The sequence below is a fragment of the Squalius cephalus genome (assembly GCF_949319135.1).
Source record: "Squalius cephalus genome assembly, chromosome: 2".
In the NCBI taxonomy this organism is placed as follows: domain Eukaryota; kingdom Metazoa; phylum Chordata; class Actinopteri; order Cypriniformes; family Leuciscidae; genus Squalius; species Squalius cephalus.
In genome coordinates this window covers 34,296,675-34,317,058 of record NC_137123.1, presented here as the reverse complement: position 1 = coordinate 34,317,058, position 20,384 = coordinate 34,296,675, and the positions used below count along the sequence as shown (strand labels likewise).

The 20,384-nt window shown below is 37.0% G+C and overlaps 1 protein-coding gene across 1 annotated transcript; it reads left to right on the top strand.

Annotated features, from left to right (window-relative positions):
• Positions 1-49: 49 nt before the first annotated feature.
• tm9sf2 (transmembrane 9 superfamily member 2) lies at positions 50-17,041 on the top strand. The gene is made up of 17 exons (XM_079847349.1): positions 50-372; positions 1,866-1,933; positions 3,815-3,908; positions 5,064-5,191; positions 5,282-5,411; positions 5,506-5,630; positions 5,799-5,910; positions 10,549-10,628; positions 11,354-11,462; positions 12,831-12,963; positions 13,454-13,573; positions 14,865-14,922; positions 15,108-15,267; positions 15,409-15,560; positions 15,712-15,823; positions 15,911-16,082; positions 16,735-17,041. Exons 1-17 carry the CDS (start codon positions 217-219, stop codon positions 16,800-16,802), a joined length of 1,977 nt encoding a protein of 658 aa, XP_079703475.1. The 5' UTR covers positions 50-216; the 3' UTR covers positions 16,803-17,041.
• The last annotated feature ends 3,343 nt before the right edge of the window (positions 17,042-20,384 follow it).

Below are 20,384 nucleotides of genomic sequence, written 5' to 3'. Positions count from 1 at the left end.
TTCATTCTCACTCTCTTCCGCATTGGAGTCCTCCGTTATCCCATCATGCATTTCGGAACGGATGACGTGTCTGAGGAGTCAGATGCTGCTACGCAGGCAGCAGTTTCGCTAGCTCTTGTGCTTAGTTATCACCAATGTCTGGATTTTGACACACACATCTACGTTTTACGCATGTAAATACATCTACCGAATCCTTAACTAGTCGGTCAAAGCAAAATGGTCGTGTTCCACCGTGTCCGTGTTGTCTTATTGTTGCTTTTTGTGTGCGGGTCTCTGCGGGACGCGTTGAGTTTCTATCTTCCTGGTTTGGCCCCGGTCAGCTTCTGTGAGGAAGACGCTAACGAGAAAAACAGCGATGTACCTGACTGCAAGGTAAATGTTTACATTAATAAGCACAATAAATGATTTCGGTAAAATGTATGAGATGTGTCGTGTTTCTCTCTAACGGAGTCTCTAAGCTGCGTGATGCAAGCTCGATATGCTATTGGTGTGTGTTAGTTGTGGAAACGCTATTGCCTTTATAAAGAGATACGAGCTAAACCTGCTCGCTTCGCCGCTCTTACAAACTTCTACTGCCATGAAACGGACTTTCTTTGCCGATGGGTCTGTGCGGCCTGCGAGACTGAGAAGAGGTTCCGGTCATGCTCGTGTGTTTTTCTCAAACGGAGCGTAGACTCTTAAGGAATCTTAAATAATGAAAGTTCTGTATTCATTTAATCAGCCGAAGTTCGTCCCCACACTGTGGTTTCTTTTTAAATGTGTTTATTTTTTCATATAGCACAAAATGAGACATTTGGAAGAATGTTAGCAACTGACAGCCTCAGTTCATTTTTAATGTATGGTGATAAAGACATGATTTTCATTTTTGAGTGAATTACTCCGTTCTCCCACCGCAGAATTTTGAAGTAAACCAGAATATTTCCGAAATGGAGCAGAAGTGTGAGTGCACACAACAATTAATGATAATTAAAAGTATCTTCAGAATCATAAGCATGATAATGAATTGGATGAATCCCATTGACTCGTTAAAGATGGTGGCATGACGTAACGTTAATTTTCTTTATATTATGTAATGCAATAGTGTGTTTAATAAGGGGGGAGTGGGGAGTGGGGTAGAAGGTCTCGTATTGGTGATGATATGTCCACATTGAAACTGGTTCAACAGGTGTGATTTCTCCTTATTCTTGTGTGGGGGTCGCTCATTAATCTCGGTGAACAATTTGATTGCTAAATGCATTTCTTTAATAACTAACTATGGTTATTGTAGTAGCTATAGTTTCCACCCAAATATAATAGTTACTAAACTTAATATTTTTATCCTACAATACTTTACAATAAAATGGTGATGACACCACCATCATCAAGAAGACAAAAGGCATCAAAAACCTGTTTACACGAGGAGATCCTTTATGAATGTGCTTTTACTGTAGTAACTATGACATTTTGGTGGGAACTATGGTTCACATGGTAATTGTTTTTTTCGAAACCCTTTATTCTAATAATTTTTTAGAGATGTGTTTTGTACAGATGCCATCACATGACAGGAATATAGTATACTTGCGTGAAAAAAAGAAGTAAATATCAATTTCAAACTGTGACACTCTAACATAGGGGTGCCCAATCCTGCTCCTGCCGATCGACTGTCCTGCACAGTTCATCTCCAACCCTAATCAAACACACCTGCCTTTAATTTTCAAGTGATCCTGAAGACCTTAATTGGTTGCTTCAGGTGTGTTTGATTAGGGTTGGAGATGAACTGTGCAGGACAGTCGATCGGCAGGAGCAGGGTTGGGCACCCCTGCCTTAAGGAAAGAAGAAAATACAGAGGACATTGCCTTAACCCTCACTGCTTCTCTTTTCAACAGTCATCCATTGAGCTGTTTGTGAACAGGCTGGATTCTGTGGAGTCTGTTTTGCCCTATGAATACACAGCGTGAGTAAAACATTTGTAATTTTTTGTTAAGTGTTATAGTATTTATTAATAATCAACTTTTATTTTTATATTTTCAGTTTTCATTTTCAGTAAGTTTTTGTTTTAAAAATATTTCTGTTTAGCTGTATTTCTTTATATCAATTTTACTTTTAATCATTTTAGTACTTAAACTTATGTTATTTTAGTTGGTTATATCTAATAGTTATATTTTAGTTTGTTTCAGCTTCATTTTAATTAATGTAAACTAAATCTAATAGTTTTAATTTTAGTTAATGGACAACACTGAAGAAATCTCACTTTCAGCATGGCTTTGCTCAAAATTTGCTGTGCTTTATGCATGGTTAACCAGTTAGTACTCACAGTTTTTGCATGAGTAACTCCTTTTGCATTGGACATTTACAAAGCTGGGGGAAACCTAAAAAGGATGAAATGGTGTGAGGCGAAACTCTAGAGAGACGCTGGACAGGGAGGGTAGGAGAGGAGAATGGAGAGATTCGTGCTCAGACCGTCTTCAGGCTGAGGAGGGAGTGCTGTTGTGTTAACAACACAGAGGCCTTTCAGTCAAACCACTGCTGTATAATCGAATGGAGGCAAAAATGTCTTGCTTTTCCTCACAAGACATTCAATATGGCATATGTTCTGCATTATTAATCAGCCTTGCACTTACTGTCTGCTCAAACGCCTGAGGTTGTTCTGTCTGAATTAACATGAGTACACATGTGATGGCTTTCTTTTAATAAAATACACTTAAAACAGCAAAAATAGGTTCTGCTTAAGGAAAGAAGATATTTTGAAGTATCTCGGTAACCAAACATTTACTTAGAGTTATTGACTTCATTTTAATGCTTTTAAAACCATTCCACAAAAGAAAGAAAGTCAAACAGGTTTGGCATGACGTGGGGGTGAGTAAATAATGACAGAATTGTAATGTTTCGGGTTAACTATACTTATACCCACCCAAGGCCTCAAAATCAAGAGTTATAAAGAGTATGTAATAATATGCACACAGAGAAGCACTTGAGATGTTTCAGAAACATCTTTGTTGCAAACTGTACATATCCTACAGGTGAAACTCAAAAAATTTGAATATCGTGCAAAAGTTAATTTATTTCAGTAATTCAACTTAAAAGGAGAAACTAATATATTACATGCAAAGATATTTCAAGCCTTTATTTGTTATCATTTTGATGAATATGACTTACAGCTTATGAACATTTTCAAAATTGGGGGTTTTCATAAGCTATAAGCCATAATCATAAAAATAATAACAAATAAAGGCTTGAAATATCTCACTTTGCATGTAATGAGTCTATATAATATATTAGTTTCACCTTTAAGTTGAATTACTGAAATAAATGACCTTTTGCACGATATTCAAATTTTTCGATTTTCACCTGTATTTTGTTACTGTGATACAATAGATCTTACGGTGATACAAAAAAAAAAAAAACCTCTGTAGCTTCATGAATGTTTTAATGTTTGGGTTACTGTCAGTTAAATTATTTGTTTCCCAAGCATACATTTTATAATTATACATAGCGAATAAAGTTGTTCACTAAGAATTTGAATCCATTTAAAATGGCCGCACCCACTCAGTAGTCAACTGCATAGAGAATAGGCCAACGTTGACAAATATTGACAGACAAAACATTTTTCACTCAGTTTAAACATATCACCTGATAAATTATTAAACAAGAAATCCATCTTAGAAGTGCAGTAAGGAAGCATATCTGAAAACTAACCAGTCAAACTGGACAGATTGTCAAGTGGTAGGTTTTGTGATGTTATGACTGCCATTTAAAACACATTGTTGTGTATGGTTTATTTTGATAGTTAATTGTGTCCAGAAAGTTTTATACTTCATTATTTTTAATCTTTCAGGTTTGATTTTTGTGCTGATGAGGCAGAGAAGCGTCCATCTGAGAACTTGGGTCAGGTGCTGTTTGGAGAAAGAATTGAGCCGTCACCTTATAAGGTATATCACACAGCTTTCCTATATTAGCAACACCAAGATCATAAAATGTATACCTTAAGTGCAACTTAAGTCACGTGGGATAAAAGCAAATGCGTAAATGAAAATGCATGCCCCCTCAAGCTCTGACTTTGTCCTTACTTCAAAATGTACATTGCACTAAAATTATTTTATTATTCTCTTTTTATCATAGAATTTATTCAGTATGCTTGAGAATTACCGGTGGGGTGGAAATCTATTCACATATGAATCACGATTCTATCTTCTTCTGACTCACAAATTTCAAAAATCGATTTTCTAAAGTGTTACATTTTTAAACTTTGCAGTTCTACTTAAAGCTATTGACACGTTAGAGTGTTATTAATCACAGTAAGCCGCAAAAAAGGATGCTCAATGCGGTGCTCGCGAAAGAAAAAAGCTCAATGCGGTGCTCGCGTTAAAGGACACACAGACGAAGCGCGAGCACAGATGCCGTTTTTAGAAGCATGCAATCCCGAATTCAGTTCATGGTCAAATACACACAGAATTATGTCAAAACGCACATCGTGTGGAGTATGTAAACACCACAGTCTGTTATGTTCTACGCAAACTTCACAGCAGCCTCTAAACTGTTGCCGTCTGTTTCATTAATATCAATACTTAAAAACTGCTTTTGACTGAATCACTTTTGTATCTTTAATCAATTTATATTTAATTCATACAGTGAATACTTTACAGTGTTTTATTTTTACATTTGATTATTCACTTGTAGTATTTCTTACTACATGTTAAATAAACCTAGGCTACTGTACCTGAAAAACTTAGTTTATTTCATTTTTATATATATTTTTTTTTCTGTTGTATTTGTCCTATTGTTTGTAATTTGCTTCTTTCTTCCTATTTTTAATATCAAAAATAAAATTGCCTGAAAAGGTTCACATTTGATTCAGTGGGATTTTTTTTCTTCAACACCTGTTAAACTGTCTACCACAGTTAAATAGGAAAATTAACACCAAACTGTAAACTAGAATAAAATCTGATATCAAATTAAATTTAATTAAAAATCGAGAATCGATTTTTTAATAGAATTGTGACCTCAAAAAACGATTTGAATCGAATTGAGGTACCAAAAGATCCCCACCCCTTATTGAGTATCCTTTTTTTGTTTTTTCTTTCTAGTTTTCCTTCAACAAAAATTTGGAATGCAAGACTGTCTGTGTTAAACCTTACAAAACAGACAAATCGGAGGATAAAGCCAAACTGGACTTCCTCAAAAAGGGAATGCTCCTCAATTACCAACATCACTGGTAAGGCATTCACTCAGTCTCTCTCCTCTTCCAGCAGTAACACAGAACGACCATGAAGCATAGCATCTAATGACTTATTGTCTCTCTCAGGATTGTTGATAATATGCCAGTGACCTGGTGTTATGATGTGGAGGACAATCAGAAGTTCTGTAATCCTGGTTTCCCCATTGGTTGCTATGTCACTGATACGGGACGGGCCAAAGATGCCTGTGTGGTCAATGTGTGTAAAACTTACCCACATTATTTTCATAAGTCTTATGTTGAGTGTTCGGTTTAATGCAACTTGTGTAAGAAATGGTCATTTTTTTACACAGGCTGACTTCAATGACAAAGACACCTTCTACATCTTCAACCATGTGGACATCACCATCTTCTACCACAAGGTGGAGACCGAGGCTGCTGGTGCCAGACTGGTCGCAGCTAAATTAGAGCCCAAAAGGTAAAAAATTCAACCAAAAATAAGGCAGCAGAGAAAATCACCGTTTAGCCCATAAAGATTTAACAAAAAGCACAACAATATATTTAAATATTGAATTGTCAAATTGAGGATAATGATTATCATATGTTAATATGTACAAATGGAGTGTGTTTCTCTCTCTTTTTAAAGCTTTAAGCACACAAACCCAGAGAAAGCAGACTGTACAGGACCTCCCATGAGCCTGGGCAACAAGTTCACTGGAGAACTCAAGATTCCCTACACCTACTCCGTCAAGTTTGTGGTCAGTGATTTAAATTAGTGATGCACCGATGTGAAAATTGTGGCCGATACGATAACCGATATTAATATTGCTGTTATGGCCGATACCGATATTTACCGATGTCGATATCTCTGTATAGAAAACACATTTTTATGATAATCGACTAAAGAGCTATTTTCCAAAACACTTTTCTTTTTTTTTTACTTTTGTAATTTATTTTCAGAAATAACTGATATTGGGCACCTTTACCTGTGTGCAAAATATGCCATCAGATTTTCAGAAGAAATAATAATTTTTTATAAAGGATACAAGTGTGTCCTGAATTCACACTATGAATAAGGATGAATAGGCAATGTCAATGTCTGAGAGTTTTGTATAACATGCTCATTGGGTTAAATGGTGAGATTGACAAGACGTGCTAAAAAACTGTGCTGTTGAACTTACGCCTCCAGCCTAGTTCAGCGATTGTGTAGGCTGCTCTGTACCTAACCTCTGTCATTAAGAAACATCCAGAAATTTCCCAGATTTTTATAAACACCCCTCAGCAATCTCTGATATATTAAGTGAATCCCAACAAAATCCCAGTGCATAAACTTTCAATTATGTCCATGGTTCACATCAACACACGAACACTTTCTACATGTACATGCTACGTGTAGGCTAGAATAAAGTTGGGCTGCAGCTACAGTGGATATTTTAATTGTTAGAAATTTATTTCACAAAAAAAAAAAATGCGGACTTGCCTCACAGATCTGAGACATATATAGAAAGCTTGAAATGTGTAGGCTAGTTTTAAACAGAACAATTCAAAACGAAAGAAAACAGACTGTTCTCTGCTTATGTCATCCGTATGAAATGTGCATTTCTCTCAGGCGCGTTCACTACTGCGAAGATCACGATTCAGCATCGTCAACTTAATCTTCAACTTCACACGTCATACACACAGGAATGATTATCGGCCTGTTCACATCGGCCCTATTTTGACATCGGAACTATACCAATATGTAAAGAAAATGACCATATCGGCCGATATATCGTGCACCACTGATTTAAATACTTCCATATCAGCCTTAAAGGAGAACTCCGGTCAATTTTAACATTGAGCTCATTTTTTTGTCAATTTGGATTGCAGAGTTCACGCGCATAGGTTTAGTTACCTATGATCACGCGCGTGAACTCGGCAATCGACTACTTTGGACTTCAACCGAAAACAGGATGTAAACACAGGTATTTGCGCTGGCTTAAATAACATCATTTTTATACATATTTTTCACATCTACTGCAGTCAGATTCACTCGTGTTCACTCTGAAGGAATCACTCACATGACCTGTGCACTTGTAATGACACAAATATTGTAAATATTGCCCCATTGAAGTCAACAGGGTGCAAATTTTAAAAAGAGGATAACACGGTGTAGGCAACACCGATTTTTGTCGTTGTTCTCTGTATTGACAGCACTCCAAATTGACAAAAAAATGAGCTCAATGTTAAAATTGACCGGAGTTCTCCTTTAAAGGGTCGAACAGATATGTATAGGTTCATCACTGAAAACATTAAAAGCACTCGTAAATTTGACCAACAAGTGGAGATGTTATTTTTGCATTTTTCTGAGCAATTCCCTTTCTCCGGGTTGAAAAGCAAAGTCGAAGCAACGCCACGGAATCTGAGGTAGAAGCGTGCTTTCGGAGTATGTGACTGGCTGCCGGCACGATTCTATGTCAGCCGTTATCTGAGCGACACCCTGCACTTATTCATGTGAATGAACTCTCTTAAACCAATCAGATCGCATTACAGCGGGGAATTCAAACAACATGCGGAGCGAGAGCATTTTCTGCGTGGACATATTTCATATACATATACTTTAGTGCTCTAAACATGAACCAGCACTCTGTATCCACATACATTTAATCACGTCGTCTTCAAATGAAAAATGTGCAAATAAGGACACTGTTACAGCCTTACATCTGATCATGAACATGATGGCACTAGGAATTATTCTGATACACAGAGGACAATAATATAGACTGTAAATTCATTCTTAAAGAAGAATGGGCAAAAAAGTAACTGTCTTTATTCTTTCTGTGTTAAACTGACTGAAGTCGTTTGTTTAGAAACTATAGTGTTCGTAAATGTATTGAAAATATTATTAGACCTTTTAAATGTTCTTCCTGCCTTTCTCCCTCGTTTGGGCAGTTCATAGGGTTAGATTTTTAAAATGCTTCAAGATGCCCTCAACTCTGTGCTGCAGGTCTGTGTTTTATTGGTTGTTGTCTCCCCTTTTCCCACCCTCTATTCTCCAATTTTTCTACAGCTTTACACGCCCATTTCTTGAGACTTTTTCCAACTCTGAGGTGTGAACGACTATCCTAAAACAGGGGGGTTTCATAACACTTTAAAGGAATAGCTCACCCCAAAATTTTAATTCTGTCTTCATTTACTTATCTTTAAATTGTTCTAAACCCATAAGACTTTTTCATCTTTGAAACACAAATTAAGAATTTTTTTTATGTTCTCTCATCCTTTTGTCTATCAATCAACATTTTCAAGCTTCAAAAGTACATAAAGACGTTGTATAATTAATCCTTATGAATTGAGGAGTTTAATCCAAGTCCAGTGAACAGAGGCAATCGGTTTTTGTTTTATTTTAGGTTTATAAACGCATATAAACATTGATTACCACACATACATAGAGCACATTAAATAAGGTAAACAAACTCAACCATGTGTGCTTGATGTGCAAGAAAGAACCAATGAGGATTGCTCATCAAGCAAGCACTTTTCAGCTTCCGCTTACCATTGATGTGCTCTGTATGTGCGCTGATCAATGTTTATATGTGGATAAAAGCCTGTTAAATCTGTTCATCATATAAAGTGATCAGGGGCCGTATTCACAAAGAATTTTAAGGCTAAAAGTAGCTCCTAACTGGCGAATTTAGGAGCAACTCCTAAAAATAATGGGCGTGTCACTCGTAACTTTAGGACTCCTAATTTTTTTCACTAAGAGTAATTCACGAAGCATTTTAGCCCTAAAAGTAGCACCTAAGCCTGGGACAGCTTAAAAGAAGTCGAGAGGACTCCTAACTCACTAAGACCTATTCACAAACCGCTTTTTGTGGCATTTCACATTGCGATGTTTTGAAATGTGTTTGCGGCGGCTACAGGAGCTTCCCTACACATCGCGAGGGAACAATTTTGCATTGTAGGCATAAACTAGGAACTAGGCAATTTTGCATTGTAGGCACCAACAACAACCAAAACTAGGCTACTCATTGCATGTAAACTAATTGTAACGTTTCATTGTGACTCAAATTAAAATGTTCTTCTCTTTGCAAACGTAGGCAGAGGCATGTAGTGACAGATTAATTCAATAATGTTGCAAAGATATTGCATCAATCCATGTGTTTCATTAGGCTACTAGGCTATTTGTTTTGCCTTACTCTTTATTCATTTCGGCTATTTATTCAGTTATTCATCATCTTCCGTCCTTCGCACTACTTGTGTAGCGCACGCATCCTCAGACCTGTCACCTGTCACTCATCATCGTAGGGGAGGTGTTTGGAATCATTCCCGCGTTACAATCATCAGCCAATCAAGGTGGTCACTTCAGTCAAGCTCGTGCATGAGTAATGACGTCATCCATAGCAACGAAGACTCACTCTTAGTTTAGGAGTTGTCATTTTTCTTTACTAAGAGTAGGTCTGAAAGGCATTGTGAATAACTTTTAAGAGAAAACTCCTAGCTAAAATCTTTTAGTGCGATTTAGGAGTACTCCTAGTGGTAAGATAAAATGCTTTGTGAATACGGCCCCTGAACTCTTTGGAAGGCTTGGATTAAACCGCTTGATTCATATGGATTACTTTTATGATGTCTTTAACTTTTAAAGCTTGAAAATGTTGATTGAAATACATATACATTGAAAATTTAGGCAATGTCCATACTAAATTTTCAATGTATGGACAAAAATTATTAGAGTATTACAAATATTTTAATTTGTGTACTGAAGATGAATGAATGTCAAATGGGTTTGGAACGGTCAGGGTGAGTGAATGACAGCATTTTTGTGTGAGCTAAATGAAACAGAATTTTTAAACTGAATCTAAGTGTTTTCCATCTCTTTTTTTATTTTGTATGGTAGATTTTATACATATCATATGCAGTTTCTATTGCTCTTCCTCTTCATTTCAAATTGAGAAGTGTTCTGCTTTGTTCCAAAAGGTGGCGTACTGGTTTCATGCCACGTTTTCTGTAAAGCAGGGGTTTCCTGCAGGGGGTCTGCCAATTATTGTCTAATAATTAAAATGTATAGAAATACAGTATTACATGAACTTCAACCATAGCTAAAGTTCAGCTAAAAGCTTCATAATGCACTGTATATGAAAATTAAAATGATGATAACATTTAAATTGATTATTTGATTATTTGAAAGGCTTTACTTTGGCTTTATAACCAAGTATGTCAATTTGGGTTTATATGCATTATTACAGACCAGGTTTAAAATGCAACAATCAATTTGATACAGTATGTAACAGAGTCCCTGCTCTGTCTCTCTATCAACCAAGAGGTCATTTAGCCTGTAAGAGATTGGAGACCCTTGCTGTGTTTTATTATGTCAGTGTGTCTGCAGAACTATTGTATAACTGCTGGTTTGGTGTTTGCAGGAGGAGAAACATATTCGCTGGGCCTCTAGATGGGATTATATTCTTGAGTCTATGCCACACACGAACATTCAGTGGTTCAGGTGAGAGCGCATATCACACACTACATACATTATATGGCCCTGTCCTAAATGACACACTTAAAGCGGACTTGCATTATTACAAGCTCCCCATTTGCGGTTGCAGTGCACCCGCTGCAGCGCCCTAGTACACTTTACTGCAGAATACTCTCCATTGTGGTGGGGTTCGTGGTGTTACCAGGGATGTGATTTTTTTTTTTTTTTTTTTTTTTTTTTCATTCATACAGATTTTCTTTTTTCCACCTAAGTATGACCTATGTGTATAGCGTAAATTACTGCATTTTCAAATACCTTTAAAATGTATTTCATTAAATGGATACCATAGCTTCTGCACAGCACTGCACAAGCCATCTAGCGTCTGTGTTTGGAACACAATTAGGGTTTAAAATGAATTCTCGGCAACTGGCGAGTATATGAAATTATCATTGTCACCAGCTGGTCAATAACTTCCCATTGCGTGTTTCAGATCGAACCGTGTGAGCAGTTCAAGAGTCTGTTTTCTTTGGTGTCTTGAAACATGCGATTGAAAACGCAACATCAACGTGCGTTACCATTACGCACGTTGATGTTTGCATTACCAAAGATGCAGCCCCCTTGCATTTTGTCACCAAAGTTGGATTGCAGGGACTGAGGGTGTTATTTGGCTCAGGGTCCATGTCCTGATAAACCCATGATGTATTTTAGCAAATAAAACACTCATGCTCAGATGTTCTGTTCTCTGCCACCAGTATCATGAACTCTCTGGTCATTGTGCTCTTCCTTTCGGGGATGGTCGCTATGATCATGCTCCGAACACTCCATAAAGACATCGCCCGATACAACCAGATGGACTCTGTGGTGAGTTCTGCTCTACAACTATCACGTCACTGTCTGATATGTGATCAGTCTTCTCATATGACTGTATGTGTGTGTGAGTATGTTTTAGTACAGCCAAGTTTTTGTGTTGCACACAAAGTGTGTGGAGCACTCAGTGCTTGTAAGTTAACAAGCGTAACCTACAGGATGTGTATGTCACTCGTGTTTATGTGGCCTGGATCATCAATGAGGGTCACACTGATGAGAAGAGACAAATATACACACATCTACCTACTCCAGTGGCGGATCCAGGATGTTTTTGTTTGGGGTGTAAGAGGGGTTTAACAGTTCAGAGGGTGTGCTATAATAAAATAATTGAATTCTGTTGGTAAAGAACGCCTAAAATGCAGGTATCTAAACATGCAGTTTCAGTCATCTAGCGCTGTTTAGATGCAACACAGCTTTGAAAAACATTTCACAGTAGGGGTGTTATCCCCCCCCCCCCCAAAACAAATTAAGTGAGTCAATAATTCCTGCATTTATTGCATTTGATTAATTTTCCCTTAAAGCAGTCCTATTATGCATTTTAAATTTTTTTAGCATGTAAAGTTGTTTGAGCATGAAAAAGGTCTGCAAAGCTACAAAGCACAAGGACACTCTAAAGGGAGTTGTTCTCAAAATTAGTAAGCACTAGAGTTGCACGATTAATCGTTAAAAGATCGCTATCTCTATTTAGGCTCAAGCCCCCCTAAGTAGTACTTACCAATGGCAGATGCATTACGTGACAGTTATTTTGAGATTTATCTGAAATCCACAGTCTTTTGTTTGAAATTAAATAGCACTGCATATGCTTGATGATTTGCTGTTGATAATGTACTTAAATTATCGCTAATGCGGACCTAACCTGAGTGAGGCCTAATTGACTTTTCTCCCATCAAGACAATTGTTTATAGTGACACTCAGAAGGTAAAATCTTTGGATATGCTGTGCTGGTATAATGACAGGGCTATAGCTCTGGCAAGCCCAGCCTTAGTGCTGCCACTGGCCTTCACCCTTGACATGAGTCTCCTTAAATACACACACTTTGCATTCAAATCACTTCATATCTTGTTATATTTAGCCCCTCCCATCTGTGGGGTTTGAGGTCACGCGGGGTCAGTTGCTTTCTGTTGCTTTTACGTCTTCTCTCTTTCCTGTCTCACCATGGCCCCTCCTCCCTCCACACAAATCAGACTCATTAAGGACAGATCGAGAGTGACACAGTGTATCATTGGTCTAAGCAGCAACCGGCGTCTTTTCTTTGATCTCTGAGAGCCGTAATTGGGCTGTAGGCCAAAACCCACGCCTGAACTGGGTTCCGTTAGCTCCTGCTATTGTTAAAGCCTCGCTTTTCCACTCCATCTTTTCCAGGAGGATGCCCAGGAGGAATTTGGCTGGAAACTTGTTCACGGAGACGTCTTCAGGCCTCCCAGGAAAGGCATGCTGCTGTCTGTGTTTCTGGGCTCTGGGACTCAGATCTTCATCATGACATTTGTTACTCTCTGTAAGTTTATGGAGAGCTGAGCAGTAGCAAAGAATTCAAGCCCTTATTGATATTATTGAATACAGTTTTTCCTTTGTTTACTTTTCTTTAGAAATGTGTCTTTGGCATAAAAGACACGTCTAAGATAAATATACAAATGTCAAAATAATGTCCTGATTAACATGATCTTGATGAGAGAGAAACACTGACAATAAAAAAAAGAAATCAAGATATCTTTTTATAAAATGCAGCGTGACCAGTGTAGTAAGATGTTTGGACAATTACTTTTATAGTAAATGATTAAAAAAAAGAGACGTTACCAAGAAATACAATAAGGATAAATGTTTTTGCTTTGTGATGGCTGATACAGTGTATGAACATGGACTGTCCTGTGATGGAATTTGATGAGTTTTTTGAAAACATTGTCTGAATTTACTTAATGTGTCAAATTTTATACATTTATGCAACCCCCAAACTTGACAATGTTTTCCTCCTTTCTCTCGATCTGTAGTTTTTGCCTGTTTGGGTTTCCTGTCACCTGCCAATCGTGGAGCTCTGATGACATGTGCGGTAGTGCTGTGGGTGCTGCTGGGTACTCCAGCTGGTTATGTGGCTGCCCGCTACTACAAATGTAAGTACACAGCAGAGGTCTGAACTTTGACCTCTGATCCTCCCTTCATTTGGGCTGTCTGCAGTTCGTTAGATTTAATTAGTGTCAAAGGAGCCCTCTACACGAACAGGCAGGCATACACACCCCTGCTGCTTTTTAGCTTTAGTTGTGTTCGACGGCTTGTGCAGATTACAATGAGAGCTTACTCTTCTTTTTCCAGACCTGCCGTGTCTTACTATGATATCAGTTGTAGATACATCTGCTCAGCTCTGTCTTTTTTAACATCAGTCATACAACAGCTGTTTATTGGTCCCCTTTGATCTTCTCTCTGCTTATTTCTTGCTAGAAACAAAAACATAAATGAACATTTATGAATTTACTTCTTTTAATCGTTCTATCAGCCATTTTTATAATTCTTTCCATCAAACTTGATGCATAGGATCATAGGAAATAATAGGCAGCACAGAGTTATTATAGGGTCATTCCGTGTCAACTCAGCCAGAGGTCCCCGGCTCAAATTTTTGATTTTGTTAATATTTTTTCTGTATAAAGACAATCATAAATGGTGATGAAAGCCAAAATATTAAATGTCACAGATGTATACAGAGTAATCCACTGTTTTAAAAAGGGGGTCAAAATGACAGTTTTCACCTGAGATTTGGAGCCAAATTACAGGGGTAAAAAATAACTTTAGAAAGACGGTAGCATCGTTATTTGATTTTATTTTTAAACAGAGATTGGTAGTTCTATTAGTAAAATCTGTTGACTTTAGCAATCTTTGTTGCATTATATGCTAACGGTGACAGTCAAAAAATGGGAAAAAGCACTTCTTGTGTTTTTTTGCCTCAAGTTTGCATGCCTGTAACTCAATAAGTATTAAAGGTATCTCAATCAGTAATTATTTTAAAAAGTACTTTTAATTACATGTATAATTAAATTACAAATAAATGTAAGATTTGAAGTCAGTAAACTAATTAATAAGACATCAAGAATAGTTTTAGAATTGGATTGTGACTCCCAGAATTAGAATTGGATTGGGTTGAGAGGTTTCTAAAGATTCCCAGTTCCCACCCACAGAAGTATGTGATATAAGATGCATGCTAGTTTTGGACACACCTTTTTTATGCACCTAATTAAATGTAAAATTAATGAAACATGAACTCTGATCATTGCTGTTAACAGATCAAGCAAATTCCTTTATTGAATACAGCACTATAGTATTACGTTGACTGTATTTTCTCTTTGTGGTTTAATATTTGGCTTGTATCCTTGTTAAAATGTGAGGTCAACTGGTCTCTCTCACTTTTTCCAGCCTTCGGTGGGGAGAAGTGGAAGACCAACGTTCTGTTGACAGCATTTCTCTGTCCAGGGTGGGTAAATCAAAAATCCATAATTTCCTTTAGATTTAATTTCATTTAAATGTAACAGTTATGGAAGATTTCAGCCATTTTACAAAATGTTGAACTTGCACTTTTGTGTTCTTGTGTTTTGACATGTAGCTTGATTAAATACGGCTTGTTGTTGTTAATATGTATATTTTTTAATGCTTTTTCAGGGTGGTATTTGCTGATTTTTTCGTTATGAATCTGATTTTGTGGGGTGAGGGTTCATCAGCTGCCATGCCATTTGGCACTCTGGTGGCCATCCTGGCTCTGTGGTTCTGTATCTCAGTGCCCCTCACCTTTATCGGAGCGTACTTCGGTTTCAAGAAAAGCGTAAGCTTTCAGATTGTTTCCCAATAGCCTTTTTTAAAACTTGATTTGGTTTGTTGTCAAATAATCCAGAACCCCATCAATTATCCATAATTCTCTCTTTTCATTGAAGTTATAAATGTGTATTTTTTTGTTTAAAATCAGGGCATTGAACATCCCGTGAGGACCAATCAGATCCCCAGACAGATTCCAGAGCAGTCCTTCTACACTAAACCTCTTCCTGGCATTGTCATGGGTGGAATCCTGCCATTTGGCTGCATCTTCATCCAGCTGTTCTTCATCCTTAACAGCATCTGGTCAGTGCTGATGTGAAGTTCATGGTGCACTTTAGAATCAGAGTATATTAATGGTTACTCAGTACTCCTGTTCTATTTGGCTTTATGAATTACAGACCATGAAACCAATAGGTTTAGGTTTACAAACCAATGTAAATCATTGATGTTGCAGGTCTCATCAGATGTACTATATGTTTGGATTTCTCTTCCTGGTCTTCATCATCCTGGTCATCACCTGCTCTGAGGCCACCATCCTCCTGTGCTACTTCCACCTGTGTGCTGAGGTGACAGTACATACACATGACCATATGCATGTTTTGGAGAATTGTGAATATTTTTTTTATTCATTTGTTTTGTGTGTCATCTCGCAGGACTATCACTGGCAGTGGCGTTCCTTCCTGACCAGCGGATTCACAGCTGTTTATTTTCTGGTCTATGCCATCCATTACTTCTTCTCTAAGCTACAGATCAGTGGACTCGCCAGCACTATTCTTTACTTTGGCTACACCATGATCATGGCGCTCATCTTCTTCCTCTTTACAGGTCTGTGTGTGTGTGTAGAGCAGAAGTGTTGAACTCAATTTCTGCTCGGGCCACATGGTTATGTGTACCTCCAAGGGCCAACTGAATATCTAAGACCGATTTCATAACTCATTATTTCACATTTAGGAATGAAGTGACTGCGTTTTGGGAGATTAAATGTGGAATGCCCATAGGGATGTGTGACTGTTGTTGTGTCACGACGAGTAGAAAGGTCATGGAGAATGGCAATAAAACATCCTTGTATATATAACATACAGTATTTTAGTGTAACATCATAATACGCCTGTTGGTGTGGAAGAACCAGTCAAATCAAAGCAACAACTCATGTATAAGTATATAAATATTTCAGAACAAAGCTATTTCTTGGACGGGCGTTAGCAACCATTTTAATGTCAACAAGAAACTTTTAAAAATGGCACTTATCACTGTGCTATCAACTCTTTGAGTTCAGCTTTAACTCTCTCTTTTATTTTAAACTAATGGCAGGTAAAATTGTGGGATGTCTTTTTGTTCCAAGCGTTCGATGTTTGTAGACAGTCTTTATGTGCCATCTCGAGGGAGGCGAAAAGTAGTTCAGGTAATATTGTGTGGTGTGATAGTAATCTCAATCTGTTTTTTTTTTTTTTTGTTTGTTTGTTTTTTTTTCTTCCAGGCACAATTGGATTCTTTGCCTGCTTTTGGTTTGTCACCAAGATCTACAGCGTGGTCAAAGTGGATTAAATGAAATCAATCTCAGATGAGACTGAACTCTTCTCCGCCCAATGTGAGATCCCAGAGGGAGGGACACGAGCGCTGTTTAACTTACGCTGTTGCCACGGCGACCCTGCTTTACACCAATAACTCTGAATCAACAGATTCCATTTACTTTGCTGTGTATGTGTGCGTGTACATTAGTAGTGCATATTTGATTTGAAGAAATCGACACATCTGCTTCTTTAGTTGGAACGGAATACAGCAAACATACACATTGGCCATTACATTTCGCTCGAGTAATTACGATTTCGAGTTGTCCCTTGTAAATATGACTTACCTCTCTTTTTTGCTAGCATTCAAATGAAAGGGTAATGCATAAATCACAGAGAAAACTAGCTCCAGTTACTGAATCTTCAGTTTCAGAAGTATGATTTTGTAAATAGCATGTTTTCCTTAAATGCATCAAAAAAGAAGCTAAAGGTTAAAAACGGAAGGACTTCATTCTTTGAGAGTTGATTTAAGAGTGAGACTGTGTGAATTCTTTCATCATGTTGATACTGTACAATTATTGCTTGCGTATGCTTGTGTATAACCAGTGGGGGGGAATGTCTATTTAACTTTTTGTTTGGTCTTTTTTTTTTTTTCTCTTTGTTTCTGTTTATGCCTCAACACATTGTGTGCCTCATTATCACAGAGGAAAATCAAGACATTGTGTTTTTGGATAAGAACAGGTTTGTGAAAATGTGAAGTGCCCCATCCATACACAGGGGTGCTGGTGTGAAATGATTTCCTTTGTATACAAGCACAGCATTTAAACGTGTGTCCATAAAACTACATTAGCTTGGTTGGTCACTCAGTTTTGGTTTTTGTCTTCTCTGATTTTGAGGTAATGAGATTACAAGAAAAAAAAAAAATTAGAAATAAAACCTCCCTGTCTACAAAAATGTTTGTTTACTTGTTTGTTTTAATGTATGAATTTCTTTGTCTTGATGATTTGTCATTTTTTCTTTTCTTTTACTTTTTATGTTTTGCCCTTGCATAATGTTAAAAAATGTATTAATGTGACAGGTGACAGGGAAAACACAAACATTCTCTACAAATACAAACTTGCTTGAAACATCAGGGGCCTGTTTCAGAAAGAGAGGTAACTTATACTCAGAGTCAGTTACCATGGTAACTTACTCTGTGAACCTAACCTGGTCGGGAGCAGGTTTTCTTCGGTAAACCCAGAGTTTCTTTTGGTCTCCTCCCCTTTTTTAAAGAGGAAGTGGTGTTTAAACACCACATTCATTCTTTCAGTACATTTTTATTAATAAAATTAATCTTTTATTAATAAATAAAATATTGCTTTTTTTTTTTTTTTTTAAATAAGATGAAGTCTATATAACTCCTTAACTGGCAACTGAAAACACAGTAGTAGATTAGAGTTACATAATGTAGTTCCAAAAAAATTCTACAGAATTAAACTGGCGTTTACTGGAAATCACTGAACTGTGTTGATCTGTGCAACAGAAGTTGATGGACCGTCCTCCTGCTGTTCTTCCACACTCTGGGGGTGCGGGGGGAGATAAGAATACCCGTTTATACTTAGATTTAACCTTAGATTCCATAGGCTACTCCACATAAAAATGTGAATGTGTAGATTGTTTGATGTGTAGACTCATAATATTAACATTACCTCTGTAGGCCTCTCTGTGGCAGCAGAAACTCTTTATCCCCATGTGATGAGCATTTGGTTGAGTACACTTATACTTTATAACACTATTTGTCATAATTTCTGGTGTATTGATAGGCGACTTACAACTGCTTGGGGTTCTGTTGGGACAGGAATGCTCCAAAAGACAGATATTACCATCAGAATCTATTGGGACCAACAAAAATCCCAACCCAAAGTAAAATAAATGGAAATATCAAAAATAGCCGATATAAAAAGTAACACATATGTAAACCTCTTACATTTTATGAAGGCCCTTGGATCTTTGGGACTGGCTCTGAAGTCCGTCCAGGAATTCCCTCAGCCAAAAATGTCGCTGCACTGCTAGACACTGGATGCTTTAGTTATTTAATGTGTCACATGTTTGTAAAGTCAGGTAGCCTACACCCATACTATGCTCAAGCCTTACTTGACTAAATTATGTTTTTATATTTAAATTTCAGCTGCTGCCATGTTCTTTTAATGCCTGCAGGATTGCACCTACATGAAAAATAAAAATTAGGTTGAATAACATACTGTTCTTCCAGATTCACCTCTGATATTATAACAGTTGGGCAAGTTACTTGTATTACTAACTACAAATGACATCTTCAACAGTGTAATTAGATTAATGTAATAATGACTATCTTTAGAAATTATTGGTCTACTTATTACTAATTGCTAAATCCCATGTCAACCTTAAACACTTGAACAATACAAGGAGAGACAAGAAACAGCACTTTTAATGCTTTCAAATAAACAATATACAATTGCATGAATTATTATTGAATTGACCAAAGTGTGTAGAGGGAGAAGGTTAAATTAAAAATATAACTTTTAAAAATGTATGTTAAATAGGCTATACAGAATTGTTCTATAGTCTTATACAATTACATCAGATTTAACTTTAAATTACAGAAGAATTAAGAGTAATCCCTTTAATTAAATTACAGTATTTAGATTACTTTGTAATTAATTACACCCATCACTATATAACAGTAATTAAAATGTGAAGAAATATGAAGACCTCTTTTTGTCTGGCGCTGTTGCCATGGTGACTCATAATATCTGTGCTCCATTGATAATGGCTTTTTATAGTTGTGGTGCACGCGCTTAACTCAGAGTAGGTCAACTCAGAGTTGATTGAACTAACTCATTTCAGCTGTTCTGAAACCAAAAACTCCCATCTCAGGGTAAGTCAACTCAGAGTTCAAGTTTTAACTCAGAGTTGGTTGAACCTCCTTATTGAAACAGGCCCCTGTGTTTTGTTGTTGTTGTTGTTGTTTTAAGAATAGGGTCACTTAATAAATAGGTTGATATTTCCAAGAATTACAAAATTAATAGTCTATCATTATATAACAGTTAGTTCTGCTTATTAAATTTGATTTGCCGAGCGCCATTCCAAAAGTACTGGGACTTTTCACCTTTTTTTTATTTATTTTTTTACTTCGTGGGTTTTTCTTTCTTTCTTTCAGCAGGTTACATTGTTACGTCAGTACCTGGCGATAATGGACCGGTTTTTTTTTTTAATAATTTTTTTTACTTTTGACTAGAGTTATTCCCTCTAACGATTTGTTCAAATACGTCAATTCAATGCACCGATTTTCGTCAATCCGATTGCAGTTTCCAGCAGTATTTGTATATCAGTACAGAATACAGAGCCATGCGTTCAGACATGGGTAAGGTCAATTATGTGTTGGTCTCTTTAGAGACATCTTCTAGAGAAACTGTAAATATTGTGTTTAAAATGTAAGTTTCTGTTTATAACCGTCGCATGAAAAGGAATCTCACATTCGCCATTGTCCTGTTTGTTTGAATATCAGCACAGTTGTGATTGGTGTCCAGTCCAAGCCTGCAAAGCTCCCAACAGCCATACAGAAGGCCAAGATAAGCCACAGAAACTGTAAATAAAATAA

Coding starts and splice junctions, on each gene's coding strand:
- tm9sf2 (XM_079847349.1), top strand. CDS start 217: ATGGTCGTGTTCCACCGTGTCCGTGTTGTCTTATTGTTGCTTTTTGTG. Junction 12,964..13,453: donor CATGACATTTGTTACTCTCT/GTAAGTTTATGG, acceptor CTCGATCTGTAG/TTTTTGCCTGTTTGGGTTTC. Junction 14,923..15,107: donor ACAGCATTTCTCTGTCCAGG/GTGGGTAAATCA, acceptor ATGCTTTTTCAG/GGTGGTATTTGCTGATTTTT.